This window comes from Notolabrus celidotus, chromosome 12 (assembly GCF_009762535.1).
Source record: "Notolabrus celidotus isolate fNotCel1 chromosome 12, fNotCel1.pri, whole genome shotgun sequence".
Classification (NCBI taxonomy): Eukaryota; Metazoa; Chordata; class Actinopteri; order Labriformes; family Labridae; genus Notolabrus; species Notolabrus celidotus.
The window spans coordinates 11,801,326-11,817,207 of record NC_048283.1 but is presented as its reverse complement, the minus strand read 5'-3'; the positions used below and the strand labels follow the sequence as shown (position 1 = coordinate 11,817,207).

Here is a 15,882-nt window from a genome sequence, read left to right as displayed (position 1 = left end):
ATGAAATGACCCTCTGTTTTAAAGGATACAAGTGGGATTTACTTGATTCAAATTGAAGTGTTATCTGTTTATCACTATGGTACAGGTCTGAAGGATTTACATTGATACGTTTTACAATACAAAAAGTTCCAAGGGAAACTAAGAGTGCAAATGGTAGTAAGCATGTGCTTTAGTGATGGGAAGTTCGGCTCTTTTCAGAGAGCCGGCTCTTTTAACTCGGCTCCAAAAGAAGAGCCGGTTCTTTTGACTCCCAAACGGCTCTTCATTTAGGATCTCTTGTAGCCGTAGGGGTTAGGGTTAGGATTAGGGTTAGGGTTAGGATTAGGGTTAGGGTTAGGGTTAGGGTTAGGATTAGGGTTAGGGTGAGGGTGAGGGTTAGGGTTAGGGTTGTGATTAGGGTTAGGGTTGTGATTAGGGTCAGGGTTAGGATTAGGGTTAGGGTTAGGGTTAGGATTAGGGTTAGGGTTGTGATTAGGGTTAGGGTAGGGTTAGGGTTAGGATTAGGATTAGGGTTAGGATTAGGGTTAGGATTAGGGTTAGGGTTAGGATTAGGGTTAGGGTTAGGGTTGTGATTAGGGTTAGGGTAGGGTTAGGGTTAGGGTTAGGGTTAGGATTGGGGTTAGGGTTAGGGTTAGGGTTGTGATTAGGGTTAGGGTTAGGATTAGGGTTAGGGTTAGGGTTGTGATTAGGGTTAGGGTTAGGGTTAGGATTAGGGTTAGGATTAGGGTTAGGTTTAGGGTTAGGGTTAGGATTAGGGTTAGGGTTATGATTAGGGTTAGGGTTAGGATTAGGGTTAGGTTTAGGGTTAGGGTTAGGGTTAGGGTTGTGATTAGGGTTAGGGTTAGGATTAGGGTTAGGGTCAGGGTTAGGATTAGGGTTAGGGTTAGGGTTAGGGTTAGGATTAGGGTTAGGGCTGTGATTAGAGTTAGGGTTAGGATTAGGGTTAGAGTTAGGGTTAGGATTAGGGTTAGGGTTGTGATTAGGGTTAGGGTAGGGTTAGGGTTAGGGTTAGAATTGGGGTTAGGGTTAGGATTAGGGTTAGGGTTAGGATTAGGGTTAGAGTTAGGGTTAGGATTAGGGTTAGGGTTAGGGTTAGGGTTAGGGTCGTGAATAGGGTTAGGGTTAGGATTAGGATTAGGGTTAGGGTTAGGATTAGGGTTAGGGTTAGGGTTAGGATTAGGGTTAGGGTTAGGGTTAGGATTAGGGTTAGGGTTAGGGTTAGGATTAGGATTAGGGTTAGAGTTAGGGTTAGGGTTAGGATTAGGGTTAGGGTTAGGATTAGGGTTAGGATTAGGGTTAGGGTTAGGGTTAGGGTTAGGGTTAGAACCAGACCCGAACCAGAACCGAACCAGAACCGTACCACAACCGAACAAGAACCGAACCAGAACCGTACCAGAACCGAACCAGAACCGAACCAGACTTGAACCAGAACCAAACCAGAACCGAACCCGAACCAGAACCACACCAGAAGTTAACCAGAACCGAACCCGAACCGAACCAGAACCATACCTGAACCGAACCAGAACCGAACCAGAACCGAACCAGAACCGAACCAGAACCGAACCATACTTGAACCGTAAACGAACCAGAACAGAACCGAACCAGAACCATACCAGAACAGAACCAGAACAGAACCAGAACCGTACCAGAACCGAACCAGAACCGAACCAGAACCGTACCAGAACCGAACCAGACTTGAACCAGAACCAAACCAGAACCGAACCCGAACCAGAACCACACCAGAAGTTAACCAGAACCGAACCGGAACCGAACCAGAACCATACCTGGAACGAACCAGAACCGAACCAGAACCGAACCAGAACCGAACCATACTTGAACCAGAATCGAACCAGAACAGAACCGAACCAGAACCAGAACCGAACTCAAGCAAACTGAACCAAAACCAGAACCAAACTCAAGCAAACAGAACCAGAACCAAACTCAAGGAACATAACCAGAACCAAACTGGATCAAACATTATTAATGTCCTCAGGTAGGCATTGAGTAAAATCCGATCCCTCATCTTGGATGGGCTGATCCGGTTTCTCCTCTTAGTGAGTATTTGCCCGGTCTTTGAGAAGAACCCTAACCCTCTCTGAAGGAATAGATGAAGCCAGGATACACAGCCTCCCCTCCATCACCTGTATCCTATATCCTCACAAGTGATTGGCCGCATGGCCGCCATGCTGACCAATCAAAACAAAGTTCTGCTGTGAGCAGAGCTGGGGCTGAGCACTGAGAGAGCCAAGCAGGGAAAGGAACAAACTGGGAGCCGGCTCTCTCTGGATGTGAGCCGGCTCTTCTGATCCACTATAAAGCATCGACTCTCAGAGCCGCAGCTTTTGATCATGACACATCTCTAATGTGTTTAATCTGTGTTACAGTTATTATATCATGATGAAGCAGGTATATTTTGAGTCTGAGTTGAGTTGAGAAACATTTGTGGCCATTTTTGTCATTCAATTCTATTTAGGTCATTAAAGCACTGATCCTCTGATCATTATTATTATTATTTATTTCAGTAAGGAAGCTTCCTGATTCCTTTGCTGGTTCTTTTGTTTACTTCTTTGCTCATTTGATATTTTTTGAGAAAAGAGAAAGCTGAGGTGAGAGTTGCCCATCATTGTTACTTGGTTGCACTAATAAAGTGAAGTGCTGTACATCTGTGTTTGCATTATTCTATTATCAATTTGCCATAATTTTTAAGTATGTAAGAGATGATTTCATTGATAGCCATAGACTACATGTCTTTCAATGTAGACTTCCACTGAGAGGAACATATTAGACTATTTAGGAACTAAATTAGGAACTCAATTAAGACTGTCATACCAGCTTGATCATCACTGAAAATGTCCTGGAAATGTCCTGGAAAACGATCTCTGGAAAAGAGTGGGAACCATGACAGAGGAAACCCCATAGATCTGCTTCTACAGCCACCTTGTATCAATGCTGAATTACGCAAACACACATACTAACATTGGGATTGAATTTCCACGGTTATAACTGAAACAACTAAATGAACCGCATTTAGAGTACACTATCTACTTCTTCATAAGAATTAGACTACATTTGCTGTGGGGGTAACACCACCCTGCCACTTTCACTATTACTTCTCCCCAATTAGCCTATCACGTTATCACATTAAACAGAGTAACTTGGCTGTAATAGCTTGCTAACATCTCAAGAGAACAATTGAATATGATAAGAAAGCTAACTCAAGTTAAGTGGACTTATAAAGCCTGTGTTTGTGTGGGTTGAGCCCCTGCAGGGTCACAGAGGAAACCCTGTAGTCGTATCAATAACAGCCACATCGTGTCTTAAATTTGAAACCACTATAACACAGAGGTTTTCATATTTCACAGTTATCTATAATTAAAGTAAATCATCTTGTGAGCATTTTGATGAGCTTTGTGCAGTAAGTGAGATTAAGCAACACATTTGTGTTTGACAGCAAAATGAGAGAAAGATGAGATTTCTTTTCACATTATTATGTCTGAAATTGGGTGCATACTTTCTGCTAGCTTCCTTCCTGCTGTTGTGTTATTGTTAGTAGTTATATCACACTTTCAATATCAGATATTTCATCCAAATTTTAATGGTGTCATCATCTTAAAAGACAAAGTCAGTGTAAGTTAAGTTTTGTGGGGTTTAGTGAAGGGAATGTCTGTCAATAGAGTCCCTGCTCAGTCGCAGAGGAAACCCCTTAGTTGTTTTGAATGCAGCCACATTTAGTTTGGACAGCGCTTTCATTCCAACCTCTGGCCGCCAGAATTAAAGTCCATAAAAAACAGCAGTTTCTCAAATGTCCACTTGAGGCTGGCTCCGGAAGTGCCGGAAACCACATACTCACAAAGTCAAAAAAGACGATCCTTGCAGCAATAATAAACAATGTTTTCAGCCTGGTACAAAAAACGGCTTCAGTCTCAATAGTCAATTTCTCTATCGGCACCATAGACTGTTTAAAATATGGACGTAGTATCTGTGACGTCACCCAGCTGTTTCTGAAGCGCTGTTTTGAGGCCAATCGTCAGCGGGAGCCATATTGCTGCTGTCAAGCGATTGTGAAGTAAAGAGGTGGGCTTTGAGCCTCCTAGCCAACAGCTACAGTGTTCCCGCCTGTCTATCAAGTCAGCTGTGCCTCTCATTGGAAGACTCGTAATCTCAATACCTTCGAAATTGCTGCGTTACCCCCCTACAATGTGTGCCGATAGAGAAATGAGCTATCCAGACTACACTCGTCTTTTGAACCAGGCTGTAAACATGTTTATTTCTGCTGTAAAGATCGGCTTTTTTTATTCGTGTGTATGTGGTTTACGGTGCTTCCGGAGCCAGCTTCAAGTGGACGATCGATGAACTACAGTTTTTAGCACTTCCCGGTGGACTCATATTTTTAGACCGGAGGTTGCCGCTGCTCAGTCGCAGAGGAAACCTCTTAGTTGCGTTGAATGCAGCCATAATTAGTTTTGACAGCGCTTTCATTCATGTTGTGTGTTTTTTCAATTTTATCTGTGAATTAGAATTTATGCATCAAGGAGTCTTTTCATAATGCTTGGTGCGTATTAAGCAAGTCGAAGCTACTTTGTGCGTAGAGAGAAAGTCTTGTGCTGTAGCGTTTTGTTATGTTCACTTTTGTTGTATACCTTTCTTCACACACATTTTCCTGTAACTGCACAAGTAAAATATTTGTGCTTTTTTACATTCTACTACAGTTGTTGCTGAGGAAGCTATCACTTTTCATCAATATTTTGACTATGTTAAACTTGAATGTATGACTAGCTAACAGCCGCATTTTTCATTAGCTTACCCTATGTAAAATAAGAAAAAAAAGGTTTAAGCCTCAGTAAAATGTTTTGTGTATTATTTTAACGGAGATAGTTTTTTTACTTCATAATCTCTACCTAAACATGTTTCAATGTGTAAATATTATTTACAGTGGTGTAGCATATAAATTGGTGATGTAAACCCAGTGTTTTTCTTGGCTCTGTTTTTATGTTTCGCCTCAGGTAGATTTGATGTGTGTGCGTTGTAACATGTACTTTACAGTGAAGGTTGGGCAACAAGGTCAAGTGTGGAGAATGTGCAATCCTTTCATTACGCTACGCAACTCAACATGCTTCAAGGTATGTATGCCATTTCGAGAGGTTTACTGCACACTCACACAAACACACTTACAAAAGGAGTTTTGTGTGTGCGCTATTTTATTTTCTGTATGTGATGATGTAGGGATACAATGCTTCTGAGTATAAATCATCACCCAAAACATAAGTGTGTAAGTGTGTGTGTGTGTGTGAGTGTTTGAACCTCCAGGCAGCTGCTGTGCTGTAATGTTAGCCGGTGGGAGGAGCCTGTTGCATGTACAGAAGTTCTCTGAGGAGCAGAACTCAACAGCTGCTCTTCAGCTCCTCCAGGCTCTTCTCCCTGTTCTTTTAAAACACACTTTTCTCTGATCCTGTCTCTCTCTCCTTCTCTCTCTCTTTATTTCCTTCTACCGGACCCCCAGAGATTTCTTTTTGCCTTTGGCAGTAAATCCAGCTTTCGTAGTGTGTTGAGTATCTGTGAACACAAACGCATCTACACACTATAACTCAGTATGACAATAAAAGAGTCCTTGTGGCAGTTTATTGGTGGAGTTTAGAGTAAAGTAAATCTGAATACATTTACTCATCATGTTCTTCGATTTGTCCCATGAGCATATAACCCTCTGATACCCCACCACTCATTGGGGGCAGGTCATATTACACAAATGGATTACTTTAATCGAATTTTCAGAGAATTAGGACAGAAAATCTCGTTTATTACACTGTTTGAACTTTATACTGCAATGAAACACCTGGGGATGCTATTTTTTAAAGCTTCTGCTGAGCTTTTAACCTACATTCCTTTTTTTGTAATTCATTAAGAAAATCTCTGTCAAACAAAAAGAACAAAGTATTCTAGATTAGATGTTTTGTTACATACAAGTACCTTCTTTGGGTCTCTTTAGTATTACAAAAAGTTGAACAGTGTAATTTAAAAGCCTTGTATGGAAAGAGATATGTCATCCAGGTGTTTACAGTGAGCACTCGGCAGGATGTCAGTGTTAAAATTTGGTAGAAAACTGGTTGAAATCAAGTCAGGACTGCAAAAATAGACAATCAGTTTTTTTCAGCTATTTAAAATAGGTTTATGACATCACTGGTCAGAAGGCAGATATTTGTCTTTTAACTTACATAGTTATTGTTTCCCTTTACTTATTCACCATCCACTTGTTTCAGTTTATGACAAAGTCTCGGAAAACCAATCCTGATGGAGCTTACTTATCGATCTACTTAAAATAGAAACGAGAATCAAGAAAGCTTTATTGCCAAGTGAGCTCACACACACAAGAAATTTGACGTGGTGATTGGAACACCGGTACTTAAAGCTGGGGTTGGTAGTCAGATTTAGATACACTTTTTGTTATACTGGTTAAAATTATCTTTATGTCCCAATGACAATCAAAACATAATGTGAGTGAAATAAAGCCACTATCTACAGCCTGAGTAAACCTGGGAAAACACCAGACGGAGTCCTATGGAAATGCTACATTCAATTTCATAAAAGACAAAGACATGAATAAATTTGCCTAAACCAGAGTGCACATTTTAGCAGATTAATATAATAGTAAATTAGGTTATAATAATTAGGATTAAATTACATTATTGCATATGGTTATTGAGGTACTGCCATAGACTGTATAAATAATGGACGTAGTATCCGTCGTGTCACCCATCTGTTCCTGAGCCCTGTTTTGAAGCCAATTGTTGGCGGGAGCCATATTGGAAAGGCTGAACGAAACCTAACTACTGTCAAGCTAGTGTGAGGTAAAGAGTCGGGCTTTGAGCCTCCTCGCCAACAGCTACAGTGTTCCTGCCTGTCAGTCAAGTCAATCATGTCCTTAAATGGTCAACTCGTAATTATTATCTTCTGAACCGTTGCATTAGAAGAAAAACTCACCCCCTGTACAGTGTGTGCCGATAGAGAAATTAGCTCTTCAGACTGAAGCAGTTTTTTGAACCAGGCTGTAAACATGTTTATTTCTCTTGAATTGGTGTGCATGTGGTTTCCGGTGTTTCTGCAGCCAGCTTCAAGCGGACGCTCAAGTAACTGCGTTTATTAACACTTCCGCATGGGCTCCACATTTTGAAGCCCATGCTCCCCACCAGAGGTTGCTGCTTGGGTATTGCACAGGAAATCAAAGTATTGCTACATCTTACTTTTATTATTTTAATTCTGTGAAACTCTTTCACATTTTTGGCATACCAGTGTGTTTTCTCTTGCTTGTGATCTGGTTTTAAGGTTGTAAGCATTCAATTTGTTAGCTGTGAATGTAAACTCCAATCCCAGTTTTTGCTAGTCCTTGTAAACCAAAAATTCCATCTGTAATAAAATCAGGATTAGGCTGAAAATCAAAGATACTTTGAAGCAGGAAATCTGACTCTAATAGATTTGCTCCTTTCTGGTTCTTGTATGTTGCTTGCAGAAGATGACGGACTTGAGATTTTGACAATATAAAGAAAAATATAATACTCTTTACTTTTTAAGAGACGTGCAGTTTTTCTTCCCCAACCCTCCACTTAAACTGCTCAGAGACTTTTGTACATATAAAGGCAAGGACATCCAGAGAACATGCTTTTTACAGCATTATTGGATTAAGTGTTTGAGCGGTTGTGGTTAAAAATAGTCCTGACCTTGTGCATTTAATGGTTTAACTGAATCTTGGAGTTGACCGTGGCCTGTAACGGAAAATGTAATGACCTTTGACCTTAGTGGATTGACTCGTACACCACACCATTCCATTAATTTAGACAAGCCCTCAGGGAGTGAGGCACATAAACTCAGCCATCACATTTTATCTTCTACACATCAATGCCACATAGTTATTGTTTTTTATTTTTTTTACACTGTTAAGCTCATAAACCCTGCTGGAAATTTTATCTCCCGCCTCTAAATTCCACCAGACACAACACAAAGTAGCATAGCCAATTAAAAATTAAAGCGCACCAAGCTGTGCCTTAATAACTAAACATCCCACAGGTAGTCTGGCTCGCCTCACACACTCAGTACAGCTCAGGCGGCGGGGGACCGGCCCACACTCGGCTTAATGGCACACTCGCTGATACAATCGATGAAACAAATCCTCCACGCTGTGAAATAAATATCAGCATTTCAGCAAGTAAATGCGGGGCCTGTGCAGGTAGATGCAACACATAGACATTTACTGAGTTTACACTAGTACCAGCTCTCTGCTCCATCTCTCGTGACCACACCCAAGTAGTAAATACATTCAGGCCACACAGGATACTAAACCTAAGGACTCAGCTGGAAAAGAATGAATCACACAGGCCTTCTTTCATTCTTTATCTCTGAAACCTTCATTTTTTTCCTTCCTCCCTACCTTTATCAGCGCTTTTGTTTCTTTAGAGCTAGTGTTGTTCAGAGCAAATGCAGATTTACGACATCTTAACAAGGCATCTTCTGTTTTCGTCCTTCATCGCTAATCACTGCTTTCACTTTCTCTCATCCTGACACTTCACCTCCTGTTCTTCATATATCTCCTCCTTCAATTTACTCCTCGACTCAACCCCCTTTAAATGCATTTAAGCTCACTCCATCTGTCTTTTCCCCTTTAAAGTCACTCTATAAATTATCTTCTCCCTGCCTTCCTTTACTCCTTGACAAAACTGTCTCTACATCCAAGCTGGTCCTCCTGTAGCCTCAATGCTCTTGGGGTTGTGTGTGCAAACAGCATGTGTATGCTGATCATGTCAGATGGAGCACATATTGTTAGAGACGCTGTCACCAGAGCCCTGCTCAACCTGGATCTGTCTTAGCTCACAGTATAAGAAGAATAATGCACCCATACCCTCTCTATCCCTCTATACTAAGCTGAATCCAAGCCAAGGGCTCCTGAGTATACTCACTAGATCCGGGTCTAGCAGGCAGAGGGGACAGACACTGGCTGTCATCCCTCAATAGGCTGACACTAAATGGCTAAATCAGTTTAAAGCTACTGTAACTAAACCCAATAGAGGCAGCAGTGAAACTCACTGGGGGCAGAGGGAAGCTGGAAGAAGGGAGGGAAGGACACTGAGAGGAATGACAGTAATCCCCCTCATTGTTAGCCAGTCTGAAAAGCTCTGATCCTCTCATTCTTTGGAAAACAAAATGAGGGGATCACACAAACATGCACAAAATCTGGAAAACACACACTTTCTCAACACAACCTTGATCCATATCAAACACTTAAAGTCTGTGTTTACAGTACTGAGTATTATCTAACACTTTCTCATCAGTATCATCAACAAGGCTGAGAGCTTACTTACAAGGTGACTTTGAAAAGAAGTGAAACTTCTACATTTAAATAAAAGCTACATTAATGTGCAATAAAAGACAAGCCATCCTTTCTCAATACATTCTTCTGTTGTTAATGTTGAGTAGTAATGATTTACTTAAGTAGCAGTGTTAACAGTTGTGCCTGTTAGCTTAACATAGGGAGTTAGTTCAGCAGCTAACCTCGACCAAAAGAGAAGAAAATACCTTCAGCTCAATGTCACTGTTGGGTCATATTTCTTGGTTGTGTTTAGCTAGCTTGCTAACTTTATTTACAGGCTGCTTTTCAGGAACCACCTGATTTTGAGATTTATGACCCTACTTGACTATGAAGCAGTAAATCCTGTAGTTTCAGTGCAAGCAATTTAGCTAGCAGTTAAAGGTACAATTCACTTAATGCTTCGTCAAGGACTCTGTAGGAAGTTACATGAAGTCATAACTTATTGTGAATTAGAAATATATACAGCACATCTTCAAATATAATGTTATTGTTCCTGTATGCCTTTCTATGTATGCTTGTATGCATGTATGTATGTATGTATGTATGTATGTATGTATGTATGTATGTATGTATGTATGTATGTATGTATGTATGTATGTATGTATGTATGTATCTATCTATCTATCTATCTATCTATCTATCTATCTATCTATCTATCTATCTATCTATCTATCTTTTATCATTTTTTTCACTTTGTGTGTTAAATGTTGGTTTATTGTTTTTGTGAACATATAGCTTTTTATAATGCCACATCTTTGGTTGTATTAATATTAACATTCTGCGTTTCTTTGATAAGATATCTGTGTGTAGTTCTTTACTTTGTGGAAAGTATGTGTAATAGCAAATGCTTATTTCAGGTTTCATATTGCAAAAACCACTAAAGATGCAGAAGCCTCCATCACATCAGCAGGGGATGTCACTGACATTGTTATTTACATTTTACATAAATGCTTTCCATCCACCAATACACTCTGAGTGCTTGCTTCTGCCTTTGCTGTTTTGTATTCAGAGCACAGATTGATTTCTGGGCTCACATTGGTGAGAGACTTTTAATTTCCTAATGGAGAGCCAGCAGAGCACGGGGGGGGGGGCGTGTGTCGGGACATTGTTCCTGATTGGCCCGTAACCACAGAACCTGTGTATGTGCATGGTATTGGGCTTTCACTTTCTAACTGTGTAAAGTGGAAAGCATAACATTATGTAAGCTTAACATATGAGGGGGAGAAGGTTTTTGATGAGCAGAATCAAACAGAATAATTTAGATTTTTAGAGGAACTCTTTCATCTGGTCTCTTGATTAAAGTTTGATTGTGATTTATGAATTTGCAAATGACCAATTATGATTATGACTGCCATTGATAAGAATCATCCTTGTACATTTACTGATATATGCACGAAGCCGCACAGCAATTTGCAGATGATTGATGGCTTCATCTCAGCTCATTTCTAAAAAATTGAGAGTGAGCACAGTGCATCATGACGTTGGCAGAAAGCTTATCCCTCCAGCATTTATCGGTGCAAAACATGAGCTTCCTCGATTTTTCAGATCTGTCACAACAAATCATTGGATCAATCAACGTGAAGGGAAATTTACATAATGCTGGTTATATCAAAGAGATTAAACTTTGCTGCAAACTAGGAATCAATTTAAATGTCATCTTCTGGGAGCGGGAGAAAAAACACCGAAATGGGGGAATTACATCAAAAGCAATTTGATTTTGCTTTTTGTCTGGAGTGTGAAGTTTTTAGAGATACTGCTTGGTGGTGTGTAAGTGTTTTAGATGCCTTGTTATATGTGCTGATGCTTCATTTTGCCCATATACAACTTTTCTCCACAAAAGCAGCACATTTCAAAAACAACTTTAGCCCCATTTGTGAAAATAACCAAAAAAATAACTGAAAGAGAAAGAGAAACCCTAAAGTCGCTTTTGTAAATTGACGGCTGCAGAAATGGGAATGAAAACACAGTGGATACCAGGTTGTGATTGGTTTTCTTGTTTTTTTTTCATTATAAATTCTACACAGCTGGAACAAAAAAAAAGATACATCAACACACCACAGAGGTCACAACAGTGTACCACAAAATATACAGTATACAGTACAGAGAGAGAAGTAAAGCACTGAGAATTTCTTGTAAAAAAAAATCCAAAGAAAAGGGAATCTCTCTTCTCTTAGAGCGAGGGGAAAAGAAAGGGGGAATGAAAAACTCAGTAGTTCCAAAATTAAGAATCCCCTCTCTAAAAAACAATTTATACCACAATATTTTATATAAAACATTAAAATAAAAAAAAGAACAATGCTCCAATTTCACTCATCTATCTTCACCGGCCACCACAGGTTTGCTAACAGTCAATATGGCAAGATCAGTAGACAGACATTAAAAAAATAAATTGAGCCATGTGGGCGGCGATAGTGGTTTGAGGTGACCTTTTTTTTCAACAACAAAAAGAGAAAAAGAAAAAGGCCATTTGTTCCAGTGTTCAACAAAGTAAAAGGGCACGTCAACCCGCTATCAGAGCTCTCTGGCCTGCCGACAGTGTAAGAGGAGAAACAGAAAAAACGCCAGAATTGCGTACCTAAATACACAAACATTCGTGCTGTGAGACAAAACTTTCATTTGGTAAAAATAAAAAAGCACATCACATACTCCAGCAATGTACCCCCGATCCCTCCCACACCCCTTCCCCTGCTCGATCGAACCAGAGTGAACCTGTGCTAGTGATTTCTTCTCCCATCAGGTGAATCTCTGTGAACTACGTGGCAGCTCTTAAAAAGTCCCATTTGGCTGACAGAACAACGCAGCAGGCCACTGTTTGAGATTGTCGACCATTTTGCCAAATTCCACCTATTTTACTGAGAAATTTGATGATGATTGGGTTGTTTGAGTGGAGCTGCTGCTTTCGGGTTTCACCCAGGAGTAGAGGACTGAGAGAACGAACCACTTGTTAAGAAATGGTAGCAATCACAGTCCCAAATCGACAGCTTTATCGCCACAGATACTCCTCCTTAGCAAAGCACACCTCCTGCATGATAGACAGGATAATCAGTATTTGAATTTACAGAGGAAAACATGAGCGCACGGGAGGGGGAAAAAAATCAAGTGAATGTACTGACATAATATACATGTATGCTGGAAATGGCAAAAACAAATTTGTACAACCTAATAGCTTGCTTGTTTGAAGGCGTTTAAGCTGGATTTAAAAAGACAAGCAATTTTAGAGCAAGGATTGGTGTTATTAAAAACCTGGGCTGTTTCTTAGGAAAGCTAATTAGGGATATTGGAAAATAAAAGGTACATACATTAACATTCACAGGTGGCAAAAATGTAATTAAACAAACAGCACTAAAGCTAGCACAGAGCTTCTTTGAGCTGAAATGATACAGCAGTGTGTGCCAAACAGTTTGCTGAGGGATTAAATGTTGAGAGCGTAAATCATCACGTTTCATTGATGTGAATAAAACAGAATGGCAACGCCTGATAATTTTATCCCAATATACCCGGCAGAGAGCACAGAATTTAAGTGCAGACTCACAGACAGAGTAGAGGTTCAGTGCTACTCTTGCATGTACACACACTCTCCAGAGGTACACTGTGGCTTAATGGCATTTTGTGTTTGATTTGGGGTAGATAAGAGAGATTATGCCACTGTGTATAGGAGAGTGCTATACACACCTCACTGTTACTCTTCTCTGCTGAGGAGTCAACCAGAGATGTGATTGGTGAGTTAGGAGTGAAAATAAAAAAGATGATCACATTAGCAATCCAGTGATGTCACATTTTTAACCTGTGCTAGCAGATACGGATGGTGTTTCATCTTCAATGGCAGCTCCAGCTTTAAGTTAGAGGGAAGGAACTCCATCCATAAAAGTCTAACACTGGTTATAAACAAGCAGAACCAATACCAAACACCATGCACCCCCAAAATGAACCCATTTCCAAGCTCCACCTCTTGTTGTCCCCCTTCAGTCTAGTGTAGTAAATAAAAAATAGCCCTGTTGTCTTCATAACGGCACTCCTCCTTCCCTTCATCCCTCCATCGGTTTCTTTCATCATCTTGTTTCATCACTGTGAAAGAGAAAGGGAGAAACAAAACACAACATTATATCAATATGGAGAAACTACAATCATTATTATATATTATATCATGTATTTGGAGCCTGTCATGACTTTTAATGACTCATTTGTTGGCCATGGACACCAAACTGGCTACGTTTGCGGTGGTGTTTTTACTATTTTTTTTTTTGTGTGTGTCCGGAGATCCTGTGTAACTATGGTCGCATTGTTTACATACGAGATCAGCTGTTAGCAGCCCGTAGCATTTCGATGCTAAACGATGCTAGGCCCGATGTTCCCTGTGAGCTGAGGAGAAGGAGGCAAGGATGACGTGCTGGCATTGAGGTGCAAGCTAAGAAAAGACGACATCGACCTGTCCTTCCACTGGAAGACAGAAAGATGTATAACACATCTGACGACAACATACAACATGTCTGCTGCTGGCTTTATAAGCTGTATACATTAAAAGCTATCACTACTGCATCCATTTACTTGGTAAACTAATATATTCCTCAAAATACATCTGTTATAAAAATGTACAAGCCAATACTCAATTTCAGAGTAAGATTTAAGCTGCCCATGGCTCAAAGCACTGCAGCCTTTCAGAAGACAGCTTACAGGGTGATATTTTTTTAATGACATCTCTGGATAGCATACGGAGAGGCCGACTTTAACATCTCACCGTTTCATCTGTTTCAAAAGCAAAGCAAAAATGTGTCTGCAATCTCCACGCTATCCTAAAATGTCAGGCAGTTTGCTGTCAGTAGTTTCAGAACTCACATGAAACAAAACTCGCTCAAACTGGCTTTTACACTCACATAATATACAATGTCTCTTCCATGAATTTCATGATGATCTGTTTTGTATTTCTGATGACATTTTCAGATGACCGCTCAGCTGTCACACTCCATCATTCAGCTTTCTGAATGTGCTCTGTTAGAAGTTAAACTAACCTGAGACGAGCTATCAGCATGACGGATTTATCTGAGGATATTTCTGCTGACTGTAAAACACGTTTACGTCAAACTTATCGCTGTTGTTATGAAGGATCTTTGAAGGCAGGTCCATGTCTACGTGTTCAGTTTCAGCCTTGTCATGTTGCAGTAAATCAGATTATGCTGCCTTTAAGTTACTGTTGCTCGCTTATTCTCCTTCAAATAATCAGCATGTACTTCATTTAAGTACATTTACCAGGTAAGTTAGATAAAATCAAGACATGACGATAGTCTTTGAAAAGGGCCCAGTGTCTGTCTATCTGCTGTGATAAGAGTCTGCATCATACAGGCCTGAACACACACACAGTGACTAACTGGAGGCTACTTTTATGTAAGAAACTCCTTCAGATCAGGGATGACTTTGTTCTTATTCACTACAACACCCTCACTCACTGAAGTATCCTCGACTTGTCCTTGCATGAGTCACATTCATGAATACAGAGGCAGCATGCAATCATCCTGAACAATTAGGCACATTAGATATCAAACAGCAAAAGTTAACTGTTGGTTCATCCTTTGATGACAAGATCCTCATGTCCATATCCGTGTGTCCTGACCAAGCGGCAACCTCCAATCTCAAACTATGAAGCCCATGCGGAAGTGTTATAAACTGCAATTCATCGAGAATCAGCTTGAGGCTGGCTGCAGAAACACCGGAAACCACATAGACACCAATTCAAAAAAGACAATATTTGCAGCATTAATAAACATGTTTACAGCCTGGTTCAAAAAACAGCTTAGCTCTTAGTAGCTAATTTCTCTATCGGCACACACTGTACGGGGTTCATTTTTTTCTAACGAGACGTTCAGAAGATATTAAGATTACAAGTTTTTGCCCAAATAAGGACATGACTGACTTGACTCCCGGACGGGAACACATAGCTGTTGGCTAGGAGACTCAAACCCCGCCTCTTTATGTCACACTATGCCTGTTTGAGTTCCGCATTTCCAATATGGCTGTCGCCGTCGATTGGCTTCAAAACAGCGCTCAGAAACAGATGGGTGATGTCACGGATACTACGTCCACATTGTATACAGTCTATGGTCCTGACCTGTTCAGTGGACGGCCTCTTGTTGAGGAGACCGGCTTCTTCATTGGCTTTGTCCGTCTTCATTTCCACCACGATGTCGTTGTTCACCTCTCCACTGGCACTACAGAGTTAGCAGGAACAACAAAGAATGGGGGACATAAAAAATTGAGTTGGTCCGCACAGCACAGAGTAAGGGCAATGTTTTGTGTCCAAGTAGGGACTGGCATTTCAACAACCTCCTATTCACAAGCATTGATAGAGAAAGAGATCCAAGGATATGATAAAGATATGCCAGTTTGTGTGGCAAACCTTTTCATTTGTTATTTAATGGCAGCCAGCAAACAACTTTCAGATGTGCCAGTTGTTCAACATTACAACCAGGTGCCAGTAAAAAATAATTGAAACAATATATTTTTAAGATGACATATAACTCCCTTGATGTATTTGATTT

General features: G+C 40.4%; 1 protein-coding gene across 3 annotated transcripts in view; it reads right to left on the bottom strand.

Moving 5' to 3' along the window:
* Positions 1–11,330: 11,330 nt before the first annotated feature.
* The window catches only part of bcam (basal cell adhesion molecule (Lutheran blood group)), a 62,337-nt gene continuing 57,785 nt past the window's right edge, over positions 11,331–15,882 (bottom strand). For all 3 annotated transcript variants that reach the window (XM_034697761.1, XM_034697760.1, XM_034697759.1), the window contains 2 exons: positions 15,453–15,552; positions 11,331–13,417 (listed from right to left, as the gene is read on the bottom strand). In XM_034697761.1, the coding sequence (XP_034553652.1) occupies positions 13,415–13,417; positions 15,453–15,552 (103 nt within the window). In that variant the 3' untranslated portion in view covers positions 11,331–13,414. The remainder of the gene's footprint in view (positions 13,418–15,452; positions 15,553–15,882) is intronic.